The sequence below is a fragment of the Balaenoptera musculus genome, chromosome 4 (assembly GCF_009873245.2).
Source record: "Balaenoptera musculus isolate JJ_BM4_2016_0621 chromosome 4, mBalMus1.pri.v3, whole genome shotgun sequence".
NCBI lineage: Eukaryota > Metazoa > Chordata > Mammalia > Artiodactyla > Balaenopteridae > Balaenoptera > Balaenoptera musculus.
The window spans coordinates 96,711,259-96,729,043 of NC_045788.1; the positions used below are offsets into that span (position 1 = coordinate 96,711,259).

General features: G+C 38.6%; 1 protein-coding gene and 1 non-coding gene across 7 annotated transcripts in view; both read right to left on the reverse strand.

Moving 5' to 3' along the window:
• TFG (trafficking from ER to golgi regulator) overlaps positions 1-15,393 on the reverse strand; it is a 36,966-nt gene extending 21,573 nt beyond the window's left edge. For 3 of the 6 annotated variants that reach the window (XM_036850203.1, XM_036850201.1, XM_036850204.1), the window contains exons 1-4: positions 15,003-15,393; positions 10,217-10,443; positions 6,860-6,943; positions 875-1,021 (exon numbers count right to left, since the gene is read on the reverse strand). In XM_036850203.1, the coding sequence (XP_036706098.1) occupies positions 875-1,021; positions 6,860-6,943; positions 10,217-10,400 (415 nt within the window). In that variant the 5' untranslated portion in view covers positions 10,401-10,443; positions 15,003-15,393. The remainder of the gene's footprint in view (positions 1-874; positions 1,022-6,859; positions 6,944-10,216; positions 10,444-15,002) is intronic. The other 3 variants (XM_036850200.1, XM_036850202.1, XM_036850198.1) reach the window with 3 other exon arrangements.
• LOC118895062 lies at positions 6,155-6,294 on the reverse strand. Its single transcript, XR_005019838.1, has one exon. It is a non-coding gene; the product is annotated as a small nucleolar RNA SNORA27 (small nucleolar RNA).
• Positions 15,394-17,785: the final 2,392 nt, after the last annotated feature.

Consider the following 17,785-nt stretch of genomic DNA (forward strand, 5'->3'; position numbering starts at 1 on the left):
ATTATACAATGCCACTTTTCCACAAAACTATCTTCTATTAAGCCCCTTACAGCCAGTCATCCAGAGTCTATAAAATACTACTATTTCACAATATGGACAGTTTTAAGCATGTGAAACTTATATGCAAACACAAAAATTATTTTTTAAAAAGTGTTTATTTTTAAAGTGCAACATCTAATATTAAAAGTTGAGGAAAGCAAGTCTTTTAAAATCTACTTTCAAGACATACTTAAATTTCAGTCTATATTTTATAATATATTTGGTCCCCAAACTATATTCAGTTCCAAATTTGTCAATAAACCTTGCTTTATCTTAATGTAAATAGTACATGTCATATGTAAAATGGAAAAAAATACATTTTTCTTTGCATATTATGAACACTGTGCTTAAGATAAACTATACACCATTTGAGTGTACTAATCTAAGATTACTTTTTTACTTGAAACTATTAATACTTCATATATCACATAAAATTCATGAAATGATTTCCATTACTATGGTTCATTAGTTAACTATTACATTGAAAAGGGTTCAAGAGTCAAAGGGGTTTGAAAACCAACCTATGTCATAAACCCAGGAGTCTAAGACTAGCTGTAAAACAATCATCCAGAGAGCACTTTAACAATGGGATCCCCGGGCCCTGCCCTCCAAGAGGTCTGGGATGAGATCCAGGAATTGGTATAATAAAATCTCCCAGTAATCTTAATGAACGGCCAGGTTTGGGAACACAGATATGAATATTAGCACAGATGCAGGAATAAGAAAGGGTGACAATGCAGGTGCCATCCTACTCCTGCTGAAGAAGAGTTAGAAAAAAAAATCTGCAAAAAGATATAAAAAGGATAAATCAGAATAAAATGACTTCATGGTATACCATTTTCAGGAATGTTGGTGGATGGTCCCGGTTCTCCAGGTGGTTCCAAGCTATCCAATAAGCGATTCACTTTATTTCGAAGTTCTATCAGTTCTCGACGAAGATATTTCACCTGACTTGATTCAAGGGGTCTTGGTTGGCCATTAACTGGAATAAAAGCATTAATTTTCTTAAAATTAGGAAATATTCTTCAACAAGGATATCAGTAGAATAATATGCAATAAGGAAAAACCAAAATAACTTCTTTAAAAAGTTAAACAAAATCAAACAAGATACCTATTGACATCATTCAAATAACTTTTTAAGGAAAGGATTCTTCATTGCTAGTTACTAATTTTTGGAAAAAATAAATATTCATCAGTCTTTGCTGATGCCAGATCTATGGCTTACGACCCATAATGGTAAAATAAAACAAAACAAGTTAATTAAAAGAATTCAACTACAGTGAAATAAATTAAAAATACAGAAAGCTTTAATATATTTTTAATAGAAATTATGTACCTTCAAAAGCTCATTTTATTTCACACAATTCTTGTATAGCCTTAAAATATTCAATAAACACCTTATTAAAGGTACAATATGACTGTAGGTTTGTTATCATTCTTACCTACTTCTGACCTAAAAAAAAGAAAAATTAGCTACCTAAAATAACTGACCTAAAAAGTAACCTATTAAAAAAAAATGCAGAATTCATAAATTCCCATCACCGCTGTCCTTCAAAGTAGTTACTTCAAAAGCAGCACATTAGCCACAAAAAGTCAGATTATTCAATAATCATTGTTTTTTTTAAACAAAGGCAATATTACCTCATTTAATTACCCATTTTGTGCAAATGACTTTCAGCTGACTAAAAAATAAAGAATCCTTCATCCAGCAACAAAGACTGTCACCACTGAGATTGTTAATTTAAAAGTTTTTAATTTATTAATTCACAAGGCTCTGAATGCAAACCTCAAGATAGTTGAAAAATTAAACTAAACTCAAATGTTTTTTATGCATTGTCAGTATACATATATACAAATTCCTAAGGCACCAATTAGAAATCTATTTGAAAATAAAGGTTCAGTGAGATTCTTTGTAAAATATGTTTCAAACATCAAACCACCAATATAAGCTTTTAAAAGACAATCCAACAGTATTTTACATACTCCCTATATAGTTATGAGGAAGTTCAAATATAATCTACCTGTATCAATGACTGGCTTTTACTGGGTATTACTGTTTTTCTCTAATAGCTGAAAAGGAGAAAAGCAGCTCCTGACAGCTAAGAACTGGCCCAGTACTGTAGGACAGGCTTGAGTGTTGCTAGAAGCTGGCGTGGCACTGACAGGTAGGTTGCGGTGTTCTCTTGTTGAACATAAACAATTTCAGAAAACGCTGACAGTACATCAAATATATATCAATAGAATTTTTAAAAATTTAAAAAACAGACAAAGAACACGAACAATCAGAAAAGATCACTGTGGGACTGTGATAGCTCAAGACAAAAAAGAGAGCCAGTCCATATCATGTGAGAACTAGACAAAAACAAGATCGTTGACCAAACCACAAAAATGACCAAACATCCCTGGCTAACTATGCGTGACTGTCGCAGTTTTACCAATCACAGCTTTAGCCTCAATTCACTACCCCCACCAAAGCCCCATTCCTTGAACCTTATCCAAAATCATCTAACACAAGCCCAAGCCCTATGAAAATTCCTTCCTAACACGTTTTTACTGACACCCTATTGTTCTCCATGGTGTTCATTCTCCCTCATTGCAATGTATTTGAAATTAAGCCCCGTTTCATTCCTAAAACCGCTTACTTGTGCCTTCTTTTTTCTTACGTAATCTCAATAGAGGTTTGCTAGTTGTATATTTTCAAAATTGCTGATCCTATCAATTCCCCAACTTCTAGTTCATTTCTGCTCTTTATTATTTTCTTCCTTCTAAGTTATCTAGACTTATTTTGTCCTTTTCCTTTTTAGCTTTAGCATGCTCTAAAAACTATGTCATATAAAAGTCATCACTAATTATTTCTAATTCGTATTATGATTTCTTCTTTGATATGTTACTTAAAAGCATATTTTTATCTTCAAAAGTATGGGAGTTTGGGTTCTTTTTTGTCAAATAGTTCCTAATGAGACCAGAGAATATGATCTCTAGGATATTCCTTCCCTGATATTTATTGAGACTCATTAGAAAACCTAGTACATGATCAGCTTTTATAAATATCCATACGCACTAAAGAAAAACTGAATCCTGTCCTGATTGCTAGATGTATAAGATCAAACCTGTATTTGTTCTGTTTAAATTTTGAGGCTGCTTAACCTATCAGTTTCAAAGAGAAGCGTATTAAAAGCTCTCTTATGAATTTTTCCTTCTTCTATTTTTTTTTTTCTGTCTATTTTTCCTTGAGGAAAAATCTAAGGCTATGATGTGTAAGTGTTCAGAATTATTATATCTTCCCAGAGAATTATTCTTTATCATGATGAAGTGACTATTACTAATAAAGTTTTCACTTAAGAGTCTACTCTGTTATACTACAAACTAGCCTTGCGTTTGTCTAGTATACAAACTTTTCTAGCCCTTTACTTTCCAACTCTGCATAATAATCTTTTGGTATGTCTCTTATAATCAGCATGTAACGAAACTGTTTAACCAATAAAAGCGTCTGTCTTTTAACTTGTATGTTTAGTCTGTTTATCTGTACTGTGGTTAGTATTTTGTGCTACTTTCTATTTTTCAAGTTTTCTCTGTGCTTCTTTTCCTCCTTCCTCACCATCTAGTTAACCAAGTAAGTACCCTTTGTTTCCTTCTTTTCCCTCTACTATTTCTAGTCTTTCAATAATCCCTCTTACATTTTAGAAAAGCATACTTCAATTTAAAAAACCTAAGTTAATTACTATCCTCCTCCCAAAGAATCCAAGTCTTTAAAGTATTTTAATTCCTATCATCCTCTCCTGTCTTACATATAATTATTGCTCAGTATTTTTGTCCCATCTTGTTTGTATATTCCTAAAACTATTATTTTTTAATAATCAGTGCTCATTTAAATTCACACATTAACCAGTTTATTTGCTCACAATTTCTTGCATCTTTTACCATTCTTCTGGACTCAATTTCCTTCTTGTTGACAAACCATTTTAAAAAATTCTTTTAACAAGCGTCCGTGACGCTTGTTAAATTCTCAGTTGAAAATGTTATTTCCCCTTATTCCTTAAGTTTAGCAGACTACAGAATGCTACTTCTCTACCCATCTTTTTCTGAACAGTGGAAGATGTTATTCTACTGTCTTCCAGTTTCTGTTATTGTTACTGTGAAGAAGTCTACTTACAGTCTAATTGCTTTGTAAGTGATCAGTCTACAGGCTGATTCACCCAGGCTACTTTTAAGATTATCTTTTTGTCTTATATATTCTCCAGCTTCATGACAATACATCCAATGGAGATTTATTTTTACTTACCCTGCTCAGGACTCACTGTGCCTCCTGAAACTGAGGGTTTATATCTTTTATATAATTCTGAAAAATTCTTTAGTCATTATTTCCTCATATATTTCCACTCCCCTATTCTCTCCTTCCTTAAAGTCTTAATGGAGGGGCTTCCCTGGTGGCGCAGTGGTTGAGAATCTGCCTGCTAATGCAGGGGACACGGGTTCGAGCCCTGGTCTGGGAGGATCCTGCATGCCGCGGAGCAACTAGGCCCGTGAGGCACAGCTACTGAGCCTGCGCGTCTGGAGCCTGTGCTCCGCAACAAGAGAGGCGGCAATAGTGAGAGGCCAGCGCACCACGATGAGGAGTGGCCCCCGCTTGCCACAACTAGAGAAAGCCCTCGCACAGAAGCGAAGACCCAACACAGCCAAAAATAAGTTAATTAATTAATTAAAATTTTTAAAAAAGTCTTAATGGAAATAAGCTGGACTTTCTCAAATTCCCTCTCATTATTCTCCGTCTCTGTGTTTTTGCACTCTATTCTGTCATTTCTTTAGACCACCTTCCAGTTTACTAATTCCCTCTTTGGCTGTGACTAATCTGCTGTTCTAACTCACCACTTAGTATTTAATTTCTATTTTAATTGACTAATATTTTTCATTTCCACAAGTTACCTTAAGTTCTTTTTTATTGTGGGGGGTGGTTTATTGATGTATAGCTGATTTACAATGTTGTGTTAGTTTCAGGTGTACAGCACAGTGATTCAGTTATATATATTCTTTTTCAGATTCTTTTCCATTATAGGTTATTACAAGATGGTTGAATCTTGTAATACAGTTCCCTGTGCTATACTGTAGGTCCTTGTTGTTTATCTACCTTAAGTTTTTAATCGATTCCTTTTTTCATAGTGCCTAGTTCTTATACTCTTATTACTTCTTTTATGTCCAATAACTTTTAATATATATTTTATTATCACTTCTACTAACTGAAGTTCTTGGAAATCTAATCCTACTATTAGTTGTATCCATTTTCTTGCTTACATGGATGTTTCACGTGTCTTACAGTTTTGACCTCTAAGTTCATCAACAGGATTTTACCTGTGAGAAGCCTATGTGATCTGAAGTGAGAACATACACCCTCCAGAGAGATTTCTGCCTTTGTTTCTTGCAATTTTTCGTGGTAGTATCTGGGCTTGGGAGTTCCCAAAGGACCACTGCTTATGAATCCTCAAGAGAGCCTTTGCAAACCCCTGACATCCCAGGGTATATGAGAGTTTCCCCTGTCAATTCCTTGACTCTACCAACGAAGAGATATTTTTCTTCTACAATATTCTTTTTGAGAGTATAGCCACTGAGGGTCTAGGACCCAAGGCCTATACCACGTAGATACCAAATGACAAATCCTTAGATTATGCACACTAAAACCTTCACCATCACCACCAAAAGCATCCCAAGTCTCAGCTTTTGGTACTTCAGGTGCTGGTTTTTAACTCCAACTATATTTTGGTCCCTGACATTTTCCTCAAGTTCTTGAGCAAGCTCAGGTGTGTAATTCAAAAAGTATATTTGAAATAGTTTATTTAGCACATCCTCAGTGTTTCTGGGATGAAGATTTTCAGTTTACCTAATCTGCTTGATAGGTGGCCAATAGTGGTTAAGTATTTTAGATTCAATATTGTAAAAAGATACCTTTTATTTAAAAAAATTTTAACAGTTTTTGTTATTAGCATTTTTAAATGATTCATGTTCACCCTTCCTAGATGGAGAGAAAATAAATACAAATTAAATCAATTGGCCATGATCATATTTCATGGAACTGTAATGGTCAGTGCCACATAATTTTTTTTTTTCCAGTAAGTTTATTACAATTTGTTTCCTCTGACAGGTTCTAAGACAAACACCCAGTTTGCCTGAGTTTTAAAAGGGTATTTCCTTTGCCCCACTTGAGCCACAAAATTTTTTAAAAATGCTAACCAAAACATCCAGAAAAAAAGTCCACATTTTATTTTTCACATAATCATACTACCACTTTAACTCTGCAATCACTTCTATCTTGTCCCTTAAGCATTCTGCCTTGCAAATCTGTCATGATCTATAAGAAAACAAAATCTAATAGATTAAAATTAGTCTTATATTTGTTTTTTATCAGAACTATCTCTAATCTTTAAGTACTCCTTGAAAAATAATTTCTAAAAAGTATCAGGCCTATACGTTAAACCCTGAGAATAAGTAAAAACATACTACATTAGAAAAGATAATTATATATTCTTAGAGAACTAAACTTAATAAAGGTAGTTTTAACACTGCAATTATTTTCAATCCTGGAAACACTTATACAAGTGGCACACATTACTATTTAGGGTAACTGAGCAAATGGGTTATTTAAAATATGTCTACTTTCTACTAATCTTCAAAGAAAAAGAATATAGTTAAGCCTTAATAATTTAAAAATTCTGATATAGCTGAAAAGTTACCACTTAATTCTGAGTCTTTAAAACGAAGAAAGCTAAACAGTTTTTCATAAAAATACAATGAATAAAATAGTAAATTTATTAGAAAGTTTACCACTTACCAAATAACGTCAGTTTCAGTATCCTACTACACTGAATTGCAAAGGAAAGGTCAGAACTATCAAAAATTGTTATAAGATCTCCATCTGAAACAAACAAAAAAAAGTTTCAGATTTGCACCAGTAGTAAACTAGGATATATGTTCAATTAAAATGCAAAATGTAGATCACAGAGCATAATTAGCATCTCCCATAAAAACCTTAAACAAATATAAAGGATCTAGGAAAGATGTATTTGTTCAAATGATACTAAATCAATTTCACTTATTACTTTTATGGCAAGATATTTATCAGATCCTCAGAAGAAGAGCCAACAAACACATAGCTAAGATTAATACATTAAGTAATCTTTTACTAGTCACCAGGAGGAGATTACAGTTTAGACTGAAATCTTTTCCATTCTAAAAAATTTAAATGTACTTATCAGAAATTAAAGTAATAAGGACTTACCTGGTGGCACAGTGGTTAAGAATCGCCTGCCAATTCAGGGGACATGGGTTTGAGCCCTGGTCCGGGAATATCCCACATGCTGCGGAGCAACTAAGCCTGTGCGCCACAACTACTGAGCCTGCACGCCACAACTACTGAGCCCACGTGCCACAACTACTGAAACCCATGCACCTAGAGCCTGTGCTCCACAACAAGAGAAGCCACCACAATGACAAGCCTGCGCACAGCAAGGAAGAGTAGCCCGCGCTCGCCCCAACTAGAGAAAGCCCACGCACAGCGACAAAGACCCAACACAGCCATAAATAAATAAGTTTATTTAAAAAAAAAGAAATTAAAGTAATAATGAATCTCAAGGTTCAAATTTTAATTCTAAGTACAGTAAAACGCCACTGACACAAATGGAGGGGAAGCCACATACAACAGTAACTAAAAAGGTTGTTAAAAAAAAAATTTTTGCAGAATTGTCCTAATAAATGGATAGACAGTGGAGTCTTTCAGCTCCCTGACCGTCTCGATGCTGAGATGGAAGCTATCAATTCTCCACAGGAAAAATATTCATACACATAAGATTCTGAAATACCCTAGATCCCAAGGATAAAGAATACTATAATTAGCATATCAACTGCCTGTTCAAAAGCTTTCAAAGGGCTAGGAAAAAAAACTGCTAGAGAGAGAAAGAACAGAAAAGCAGCCACAGCAAGAAACTGATCAGGGGCCTCTGCAAGGTATCTTCGACACAGCTGGGGGGACGGAGGGTGCCTGGGGAGGCTGAGAGGGTGCTCCAGCGATGCTCTGCTACACCAATTTTCACACTGATTAGGCAGGCTTATTTCGGACAAAGATGGCAATAAAAGCCATAACTGAGGATTTTATCATTGTTTTTTGCTCTTTACAGCCACAGCCATTTTTTACAACAAAAACATCTAACGCTCAACTTCAGGGACTCTACTCATAAACATATTTTTAAGAAAATAAAGTATATATGTAAAAGAAGGAAACTTTCTATAACTGCCTTTTTCTTTTCTGATTCCCACGACAGAAACAGTATCTCTGACAGCAGGAACTCTTTACCTAAGTCAGTCTTCTATGCTCGTGCCCAACAGTCTATGGAACACAAATCTGTACAATTCAAAGCACTCAAAAACATGATGAAAAACAAATTCAATGTGATAACTAGATGTGGAAGTTTCAACAATGAGGATACCCAAAGCAACCAATGGACAAATCCTTGTTTACAGGACCTCAAACTAAGAATGGTTTTTATATTTTTAGAGGTTCTAGAAAAAAGAAGATGAGACAGAGGCCTTATGTGACCCACAATGCTAAAGTATTTATTATCTGATCCTTTAAAGAAAAAGCTTGCTGACCCTTCCCTAAACAAAAATAAGAGAGTTAAGAGAAAGCCAGTAAAACAGTAAATTCAGTTTAAGATATGCCAAGTTTCAGGTAAGAGCAAATCATCTGAGGTAAAACCATTCAAAACGAGTTGTAAAGTCAAAAAAAAAAAAAAAGAACAAATTGATCAAATTTAGGCACACATTTGGAAGTCAAACAGTGGAAAGTCAATGTATTGTAAGTAGATGAGATTACTAGGGAAGAGAACAGGAAGAAAACTGCTCTCCTTTTTTGTTCCTTAACATGGGTGACCCTCAAAAATTAGTTCTGGGTACCATCAGATGATACATTGCAAAAAAAAAGAAAGGAGAATTACACCCGTAGTGAAATAATCAGCTTAGCTGATCATCAATGATTTATACTCTCCTTCCTCAGTGTAAATTGTTGAAAAGTGCCTGTCCAACCAGGGACATTTCCCAACCTACTGACATCGGCACAGTCATGTGACTGGGGTCTGACCAATGTGAAGTGAACAGAAACTAGGCCTAGAGAGTACAATCTCCCATGTGATCCTCTACACTCTGTCTTCATGCAGCTGCTTGCTGGATGTGAGTGCTCAAGGTGAGCTTGTAAGCCATGTGTTGAATATATCAGAGCTGGGTCCCTGTCAACCTGGGTCCCTGAATGATTTCTTGAGTGTTAAACCATCAAGATTTTAAGATTTCTGCCATAACAGCTGGCATTACTTCAAGCCAACACACAGAGAGAAACAGAGAAGAAGCTATTAGTGATAAGAAGAAAACTGAGATAGCACAATGTCAGAGATATTAAAGGGTAAGAGTAGTTTAACAAGGACGGTGTGGATAGCAGTGCCAAGTATTGAGATCAAGGTGAAATAGACTGGAAATAAATTCAGCGATAAGAAAGATACTGGTAACTACCTAAAGCACAATTATCAGTAGAGATGTTAACAAAGAAGACAGGTTTAAAGAAAAAGAAATAAAGACAGTCTACTACTATAATTCTACTATGTCTTTGATGAAACATTTGTCATGTAAAACCCATCTCCATAAAAAGTTTTGTGGTCCAATGAGTCTGAGAACACTGCATAAACTGACATCGTACATCAGTATATTACATGTTCTGAAAATTCCTGAAATAGAGAAATACATTTGTCTTTTTTTAAACCAGCTTTCCCATACTTAGTTGACCATGAAATCCTTTCTCATTCAATACCTACTAACATCCCTTTCACATTGGGAAACACAAGTAAAAGTTTGGTTTTAAAGCAAAAAGGAAGCCAGAATTTGCACAGGCATAAGAGAAAAAAAAAAATGGCTTGTAAAAATGTGTGAAAGTGTCCTATCACTTAAAACCCCCTTCTAATAATAAATCATTTAGCTATTTTTAACTTATAAAATAATTATAACTACATGAACGTTCCATTAAATAAAAGAAAGTGGTACTCAATTACCATGGAAGGACACAATTTTTATTCTGATTTCAATGAAAAATGGACAAAAGAACACATATAATATTTAGACTTTTAAAAACTAACTTGAGAAACACTCTTACCTTCATCTTTATATTTTATTGTAACTTCATCATTACTCAGAAGTTTTCCTCTGAAGACTCTCTGCATCATTAGCACTAATTCATCATAAGTAATATCTTCATTATGAATGGGAATTCGTCGAATATCCTCTCCCAGTTGAGCTTTGATGATTAGCTTCCCACTCAGATCCAACTGCCCATTCATGGTGGACTCCAGGATGTTCTATATATACAACTCTAGAAAAAGACTGACAAAATGGTTTTGATGATTAAGCAGCTATAAAACATATTTTAAAAGTTGAAAAGCAAAGCTACGATTAGAATCTAAGAAATTCTGGTCTTCAAAGGAGATCCACTGTTCCAGTGTTACGATATTCATGTTAAAATGGTCTGGAGAAAAAAAAAAAAAAAAAAAGGTCTGGAGAGACTTCCCTGTTGGCACAGTGGTTAAGAATCCGCCTGCCAATGCAGGGGACACGGGTACAAGCCCTGGTCCTGGGAAGATCCCACATGCTGCGGAGCAATTAAGCCCATGCGCCACAACTACTGAGTCTGTGCTCTAGAGCCAGCGTGCCACAACTACTGAGCCCGCGCGCCCAGAGCCCGTGCTCCGCAACAAGAGAAGCCACCGCAATGAGAAGCCCGTGCGCAGCAAAGACCCAATGCAGCCTAAAATAACTAAATAAATTTATTTTAAAAAAATGGTCTGGAGGTGGCTTTATTATGTGCCTAAGAAAATAAGTTTTATTATTTTATATCTATTATTATTTTACCCATATATTTAACTGCTTATCTGATTTAGATTTCTTACTTAACATGTCTAGAACAAACTCCTCATCTTCTCCTCAAAATCTGCTTCTCCTGTAGTCTTCTCCATCTCAGTTAGTAACAATTCTCCTTCTAAATTGTTAGAGATAAAAAAAAATCTTAGTTTCTCTCTTTTCCTCACACCTTACATACACCAAATTGCCAACAAATCTAGTTGCCACAACCTTTAAAATATCTCTAGAATCCAGTCACTGTAGTACCTTCACCTCTATCAACTTAATCCAAGCCACCATCATCTCTTGCCTGGATTATTGCAAAAGACTCCTAACTGGTCTGCCTGCCCTTTACCTTTGTCTGCTTTTAATCTATTCTCAACACATCAGAGTTATCCTGTTAAATAAAATCTAGTATCACTACTTCAAAATCTTCCAATAGATTCCCATCTCACTCTTGGTAAAAGCCAGAACTACAAGGTCATGACCTGACCTCTGGTCCCTAGCCAAGTATTTAACCTCATTTCCCACCTCTCTCCCTGGCTACCCTGCTACACTCATACTTCACATTCTCCTTCTCAAGACTTGGCACTTGCTGCTTCCTTTATCTTGAGCCCTTTTCACACCCCTCACATGATTCAGATCCCTGATCAAATGTTAATTTCTCAGAGGTTTTCCCTGGCCATCTAACTTAAAATGGCTTCACTGTCACTTTCTTATCCTGCTTCATTTTTCTGCAAAGCACTTATCACTACCAAATATTTTAAATGTATTAATTTTTTACTGTCTTTTCCACTAGAAAGTAGGGAAATAAATGGTTTTGTTCACTGTATTTCCGGAGCCTAGAACAGTGCCTAGCACACGGTTAATCATTCAATAGCCGTTAAATGAAGGGAAAAATAAATCCTGGCTTCCAAACTCTATTAGCCTGTATATACTAACTGCTAGCCCTGAAGAGAAGAGCATGTGTGAACGCTAAAATAGTCTCAAATTTTTCTCACTAAAATAAGAAAGACCTCACGAGTATTTTCTCCAATTTTTCTATTTTGGAAACTTGAGGACAAAGAACAAATCAGTGATACCCTCCTGAGCTTTCTAACAAGACTGTCCACTACTGTTTCTACATCTTCCATAACACACCCTTTCCCCAAACCTGAGTGTGTGTGATTAGACAGCACACTTGAAGAATAAGACAGTATCAGAGAACTAAATACTAACTTGCTATTGAATTTTCCCTTCTTGGGTTTTATTTTAATCTTATTTCAGGTTATTCAGTGTGCTTCTCCTGTAATGACTCTGTAATCCTAAATTCAAAATAATGTCTGAGGTCTCTAGTAATTTATACCATTACCATATAACAACAGAAAATACACTTATGCTTAATTAATGTGTTAATATCTCTTCTTCTCAAGGCCTATCTCTTCTTTCCAAGACCAAGATGTTCTTGAACACATTATCTGTAACCACGGAGCATTTCCCTAGTATCAACTCCTTCCTCCTCCTGCCCCAAGCAAATGATCTCTCAGACTATTTAAAGTACCTTATAATCTCCTACTGGACACATTCTGGTTTCAACACCATGCTTTTATACTAGCAGCTTTCTGTTTTCTCTTCTTAAATGTGTTATTTCATTGACATCATATTTAGTGTTCATAATTCTCTACATTTACTCCTTCGTGTGTGTGTGTGTGAAAGCACTCCACCTGGCCCCCAACACACCAACGCTTCAAATACTTGAAGAAAGTTTTCATGAATCCTAATTCATTTCATGAATAGTACACATAAATGCCCTAATATTCTTCATATATATGCCCCATGTCCTTCTAATTAACTACTCCTTAAATGAATGTCTCTAGACCCCCCTGACACCCTCTGAACAAATTAATTTTATGAGTGAATCTTTAATGCCCCATCTTAAAATGGGGCAATAAATATTGAATCTAACACTCTGAGGTCAGTTCAGAACAGAGCGGACTGTGCTCTACGATCTGGATGCTATGCTTGTCCTGACAGAAAATAAGAATACAGTTAGCTTTTTATCTGCCCATTCTGACAAAAGACTTCTCATGAAGACTCTGATTAACTGAAACCTCCATACAACCCCTTCACCTGTTAGCCAAACCAGCCCTCTTCATTTGGGAAATACTTAAATACCTACTATATGCCAAGCTCTGAAGTATCATTACTTCAACAAGACGGTAAAGATTCCACCTTGTTTGCCCTGCAGCCTGAGAAGAATAAAGAACTTCAGCAAATCAATCTATGTAACCTTCTCTTACCTACAGGATGTGTAAACCGTCAGTAGTGTAGTTAAGGACCAGGGCTTAGCTTCAGCAGGATGGTTCTACCTATTCTCAGCAGCATCTAAAATAGTGCCTGACATATAGTATTTAAAAACTTGTTTTCGTTCCCTAAACAAAAGATGAATGACAAATAATAAAGTTCTGATAGAGGGACTGAGAGAAGAAAGCTGTACGATCAGATCAGTTACTAAGTCAAACCTTCAAACTGTACCTTCTTTATGTAGCTAGAAGTGACTCCCTACAACAGACATATTCCTAATCAAGAGAAATCTCCAACATTAAATATAATTGATATAATCCTTTTGATCGTGAAGGAATTGTTGCTTGGTTACAGCGGATCTGAAAATATGAGTCTCTTTTACTTTGCATCTGCCATGTTTGCCTGCAAATTCATTTACTGGTTGGACTGGGCTATAACCTACCTGTGGCCAGGAACCAGGCCTTCTTTCCTAAGGGTGTCCCCAGTTTGTGCAGTCATCTCCATAAAGCATGCACACAAGTTACCACAAAAATAAGAGTACCCTGGAAGGGAAAATCCCATCCCCACATTTGTTTACATAACTGTAGAATCCAGGTCCTCTTTTTTCTCTAACTTCAATCACAAGGTAGAGACTGCTGTGAACTACTAGTTCCTAGGGCTGCCGGTGAAATCCTTACAGCTTTTTCTTCTCCCCATTTCTCCTTCTTTCTTCTTGTCCTTGCCCCACTCCCTCTGAAGCCCAGAAATGACGCAGCCACTAACTTACGAAATCTTCCAACAGGAACACTGTTCTCAGAACTGGAGAATAAAGTGTCAGGCCCAAGGAGACACGTAAAAAGCCTGCCTCTTAAACCAGGATGTAGGTTCAGTGACCAAACCTCCAGCTCCACTAGCCCTGTAGTTAGGGCCCTGCTCAAATTCAGAGGGGCCTGCTTAGGCACCTCCAGAGGGTAGCAATTTCCTTTTAAGAAATCCTAAGCAAAACCAAACCCTTGAGTATTCCGAAGAATGCAAGGAGTCTCAAATCCTGCCTGACCAGAGGCAGGATTGCAAGATGGTAAAGATATCCCCTACTAGCTGTGTGACCTTAGGCAAATACTTCTCCAAATCTCACTTTCATCATATGCAAAATGGGAATATCTAAGTTTGGAAGAATCCTTGTGATGATTAAATGAGACCATGCATCGAAAATACTTAGCACAGCGCCTAGCAAAGTAAACTCTTAAAAGTTAGTTGTCATCACCACTATCAAACTGGGTTGGACCTCCAGACGGCGCTTGATTAAGGACTGACATAGCCAAGGAACAAGGTTTCTCCTAAGTGACCCCAATTAACTTATTCCCACAGGCGCCATTCTCCACCCTTCTCACCCTTCCAAGCCCCTCTGAGGGTTAGGCACTGGACCACCCCAGGCCTCCCAAAGTCCCTCTCCTCTCCCTCGGGCAGTCCAACCCCTAGGAGCCAGGTGGAATCCGCGCAAGTGCCCTTGCTGACCCAAACACCTCTTAGAGCCCCCCAGAGGGCCTGCTTCGCTGCCACTGTGGCCAGCGGGGCCCCCCTCCCCTCCCCGGACGTGGCCTCCCCTCCCCCACGCGAGGCCCAGCCCGGCCTCCGTCCTCCCGACCTCCAGCCCTTCCCACGACCCCTCCGACCCCACCCGTCCCGCGCCTGCCGGTTCGAACGAGGCCCTCCCAGCGTTTTCCACGTCTCCCGGCCCGCCTTGCCCGAGAGATCGGCCGCGCCCCCGTCTCCAGCGGCCATACCGGCTTCCCGAGGCCGCCACTGCCGCCCCTCCGCGGGTCTCTGCTGATCCAACCGGTGCGAGGCCGCCACCGCCGGGCTCTGGGGCGTTGGGGGAAGGCTACTGTCACGGCCCACTCGGTTGTCCTCCGGGGCCGCTGCACCTCGCTGGCGGGCTCGCGCGGGCCCCGGCCAATCGCACGGACCCACCAAGCCTAGCGAGAGCTCGGGCCCAGTACGTGGCAGGTGAGGAAAGAAGAGGGGCGGGAACAAGAAGAAAATCTGTCCTTTCGCTCCGCCTTACAACGAGCAAATCAACCCAGGAAGCATGCGCAGCGGCGAGGGGTGGGGAACTGACAACGCCGCAGCTTGCAGGAGCCTGAATCTCTGCTTTCTCACTGGAAGACCGAGGGTAGGAAATGCGAGCTGGATGGATGCACGCATGCGCGAGGCGTGACAAGGCACTTCCGGTTTTCCTGAACGCTAGTATTTCCTGTCTCTCGCCCGTGGGCGGGGCGTAATTTGCTGTTTTAGACTCTTTGAGAGCAGGTTTAAAGTGGGCGTTAGTCCAAGTTTGGGTGCTTCTTGTTTTGTGGCCATTGTAGTTCTCCTAGTCATATCTCCAGAAAACTAATCCTTTTCCCGCCTTCCTTCTACAAACTCATTCATTCATTATTGGGCGCCTACGCTTTGTAAAGCACTGCGCTGGGAATGGAAATGAATCAGTTTGTGAGCAAGGAGTCCCGAATAGCGTTTACGAGACGGGACAAACTTATGACTGTGTAAAAGATAAAGGCTGGGAAATTAAGGCTGATTAAGGATTCCAGAAGCCTTTTTGGAAATAAGGCTTTGAGCCTTATTTGAGCGTACCCTAAATACTGTTCCCTTCTCTCTTATCTAAAGCATTTGTTTTGAATATGCCTGTTTATGTAAGAGGTGCTCTGGCTTTAGACTGAAGCCTAAAATTTTGGGGGAGGGTGGGAATAGGTGATAAAATCTGGGCATGGGGGCAGTGCTGTTTTAAAAGTTGCAAGGAATTTTGCCTTCTAAGACGGAGACTAGGCAAAAAGCAATTTGAACTTACCTGGTCCCCAGTTGTTCACCAGGATAGGTAAAGTGAATTCGAGATGAGAAGTTATATTCTTTTAGTACTGTAAAGAGTATGACCTTTTTGCAGTTAAAAGTCTCTGAAAAATTCTGTTTGAGAGTGAAACATATGAGTTTAGAATGCTTTTGCCTCTGAAATGTATTTTTCGAGCAATTGCTTGCAGGGTTTGGGGAACTGAAGACGGTAGAAAGAATGAAAAAAAGTTCCAGATTTTCTCCAAAGACGGTTTTTCTTTGCTTTTTAGAACTGACTAATCCAGATTTGGGGAAATGAACTGCTGTCCAATAATCGTATTCTGATGTCTTTGAGATGGTTTGAGATTGGATTAAACCACACAAATATGGACAGAGGTAAAAATATTCCTAAAAGAAGTGAATAATACTACTGTCAATCTCCCTAAAGAGAGGTCAGAACCTGGGGCAGGGGATAAGGGGATGAACCTTAGCCTGGAATGAGGGGAAAACCCTTCATCTCTCTAGGCTCCCAGGAAAGGGGCTTGCCATTGAGGAGAAATAAACTGATCCCTGCTACACTAGGGCCAGCTGGAAGCTGGCAAGAAAGGCACCCATAGGGTGGTCTTCCAGAGGGAGTAGGGCTTGTGGACTCTGAGAGCAGCTTAAGGTTCTTTATGTTGTAATTGCCTCATGCTTCATCCTCAAGCAATTAGTGAAGTCTTGCTTAATGTTAAAACCTGTTCCTAGCTACAACTGGGAAAATTGAGAGATGGGGTAGTGATGATTCCTCAGGTCAAAGCAGAAGCAGGAGCTGCCTGGGGCAAGAAGTGAGAAATGAGAGAGTAAAGCATCATTTGGAAGCCAGATCAGAGGCTCAAGTGACACGAGACAAGATGCAACATTGAAGAAATATACATTTTGAAATTTTCAATGAAGAACTTCGTAAAAGATTTTGCCTCGGACTTCCCTGGTGGCGCAGTGGTTAAGAATCCACCTGCCAGTGCAGGGGACACGGGTTCAAGCCCTGGTCCAGGAAGATCCCACATGCCGCGGAGCAACTAAGCCCATGCGCCACAACTACTGACCCTGCGTTCTAGAGCCTGTGAGCCACAACTACCGAAGCCCACGTGCTTAGAGCCCGTGCTCCGCAACAAGAGAAGCCACAGCAATGAGAAGCCCGCGCACCGCAACGAAGAGTAGAAGAGTAGCCCCAGCTCGCCGCATCTAGAGAAAGCCCACAAGAAGCAACGAAGACCCAACGCAGCCAAAAAATAAATTAAAAAATTAATTTAAAAAGAAAAGATTTTGCCTCTTGCTGTCCAGCTGAATGTAGGCTTACAATATTGTGATTGGGCATGAAATCAAGGATATTTGAGTTTAGTAATATGTCATATGAGTGCAGGCCATTAGCATCTGAGTTTGTCAAATTGCCCCCTTTAGGTTATAAACACCTTTATAACCAAAACCTTATCCTATGCATTTTCTTGTTTCAGCTAAATACTAAATTGTCCACTGAAACTTCAGTGACCTTTCCTGTTCCTGATCCTATATAACAATTACATTTTAAAAATTAATTTCAGAGCATAATGAACAGCTGAAACTCAACACCCAACCCAAAGATTAGAACATTACCCTTAGGGCTTCCCTGGTGGCGCTGTGGTTAAGAATCCACCTGCCAATGCAGGGGACACGGGTTCGAGCCCTGGTCTGGGAAGATCCCATATGCCGTGGAGCAACTAAGCCC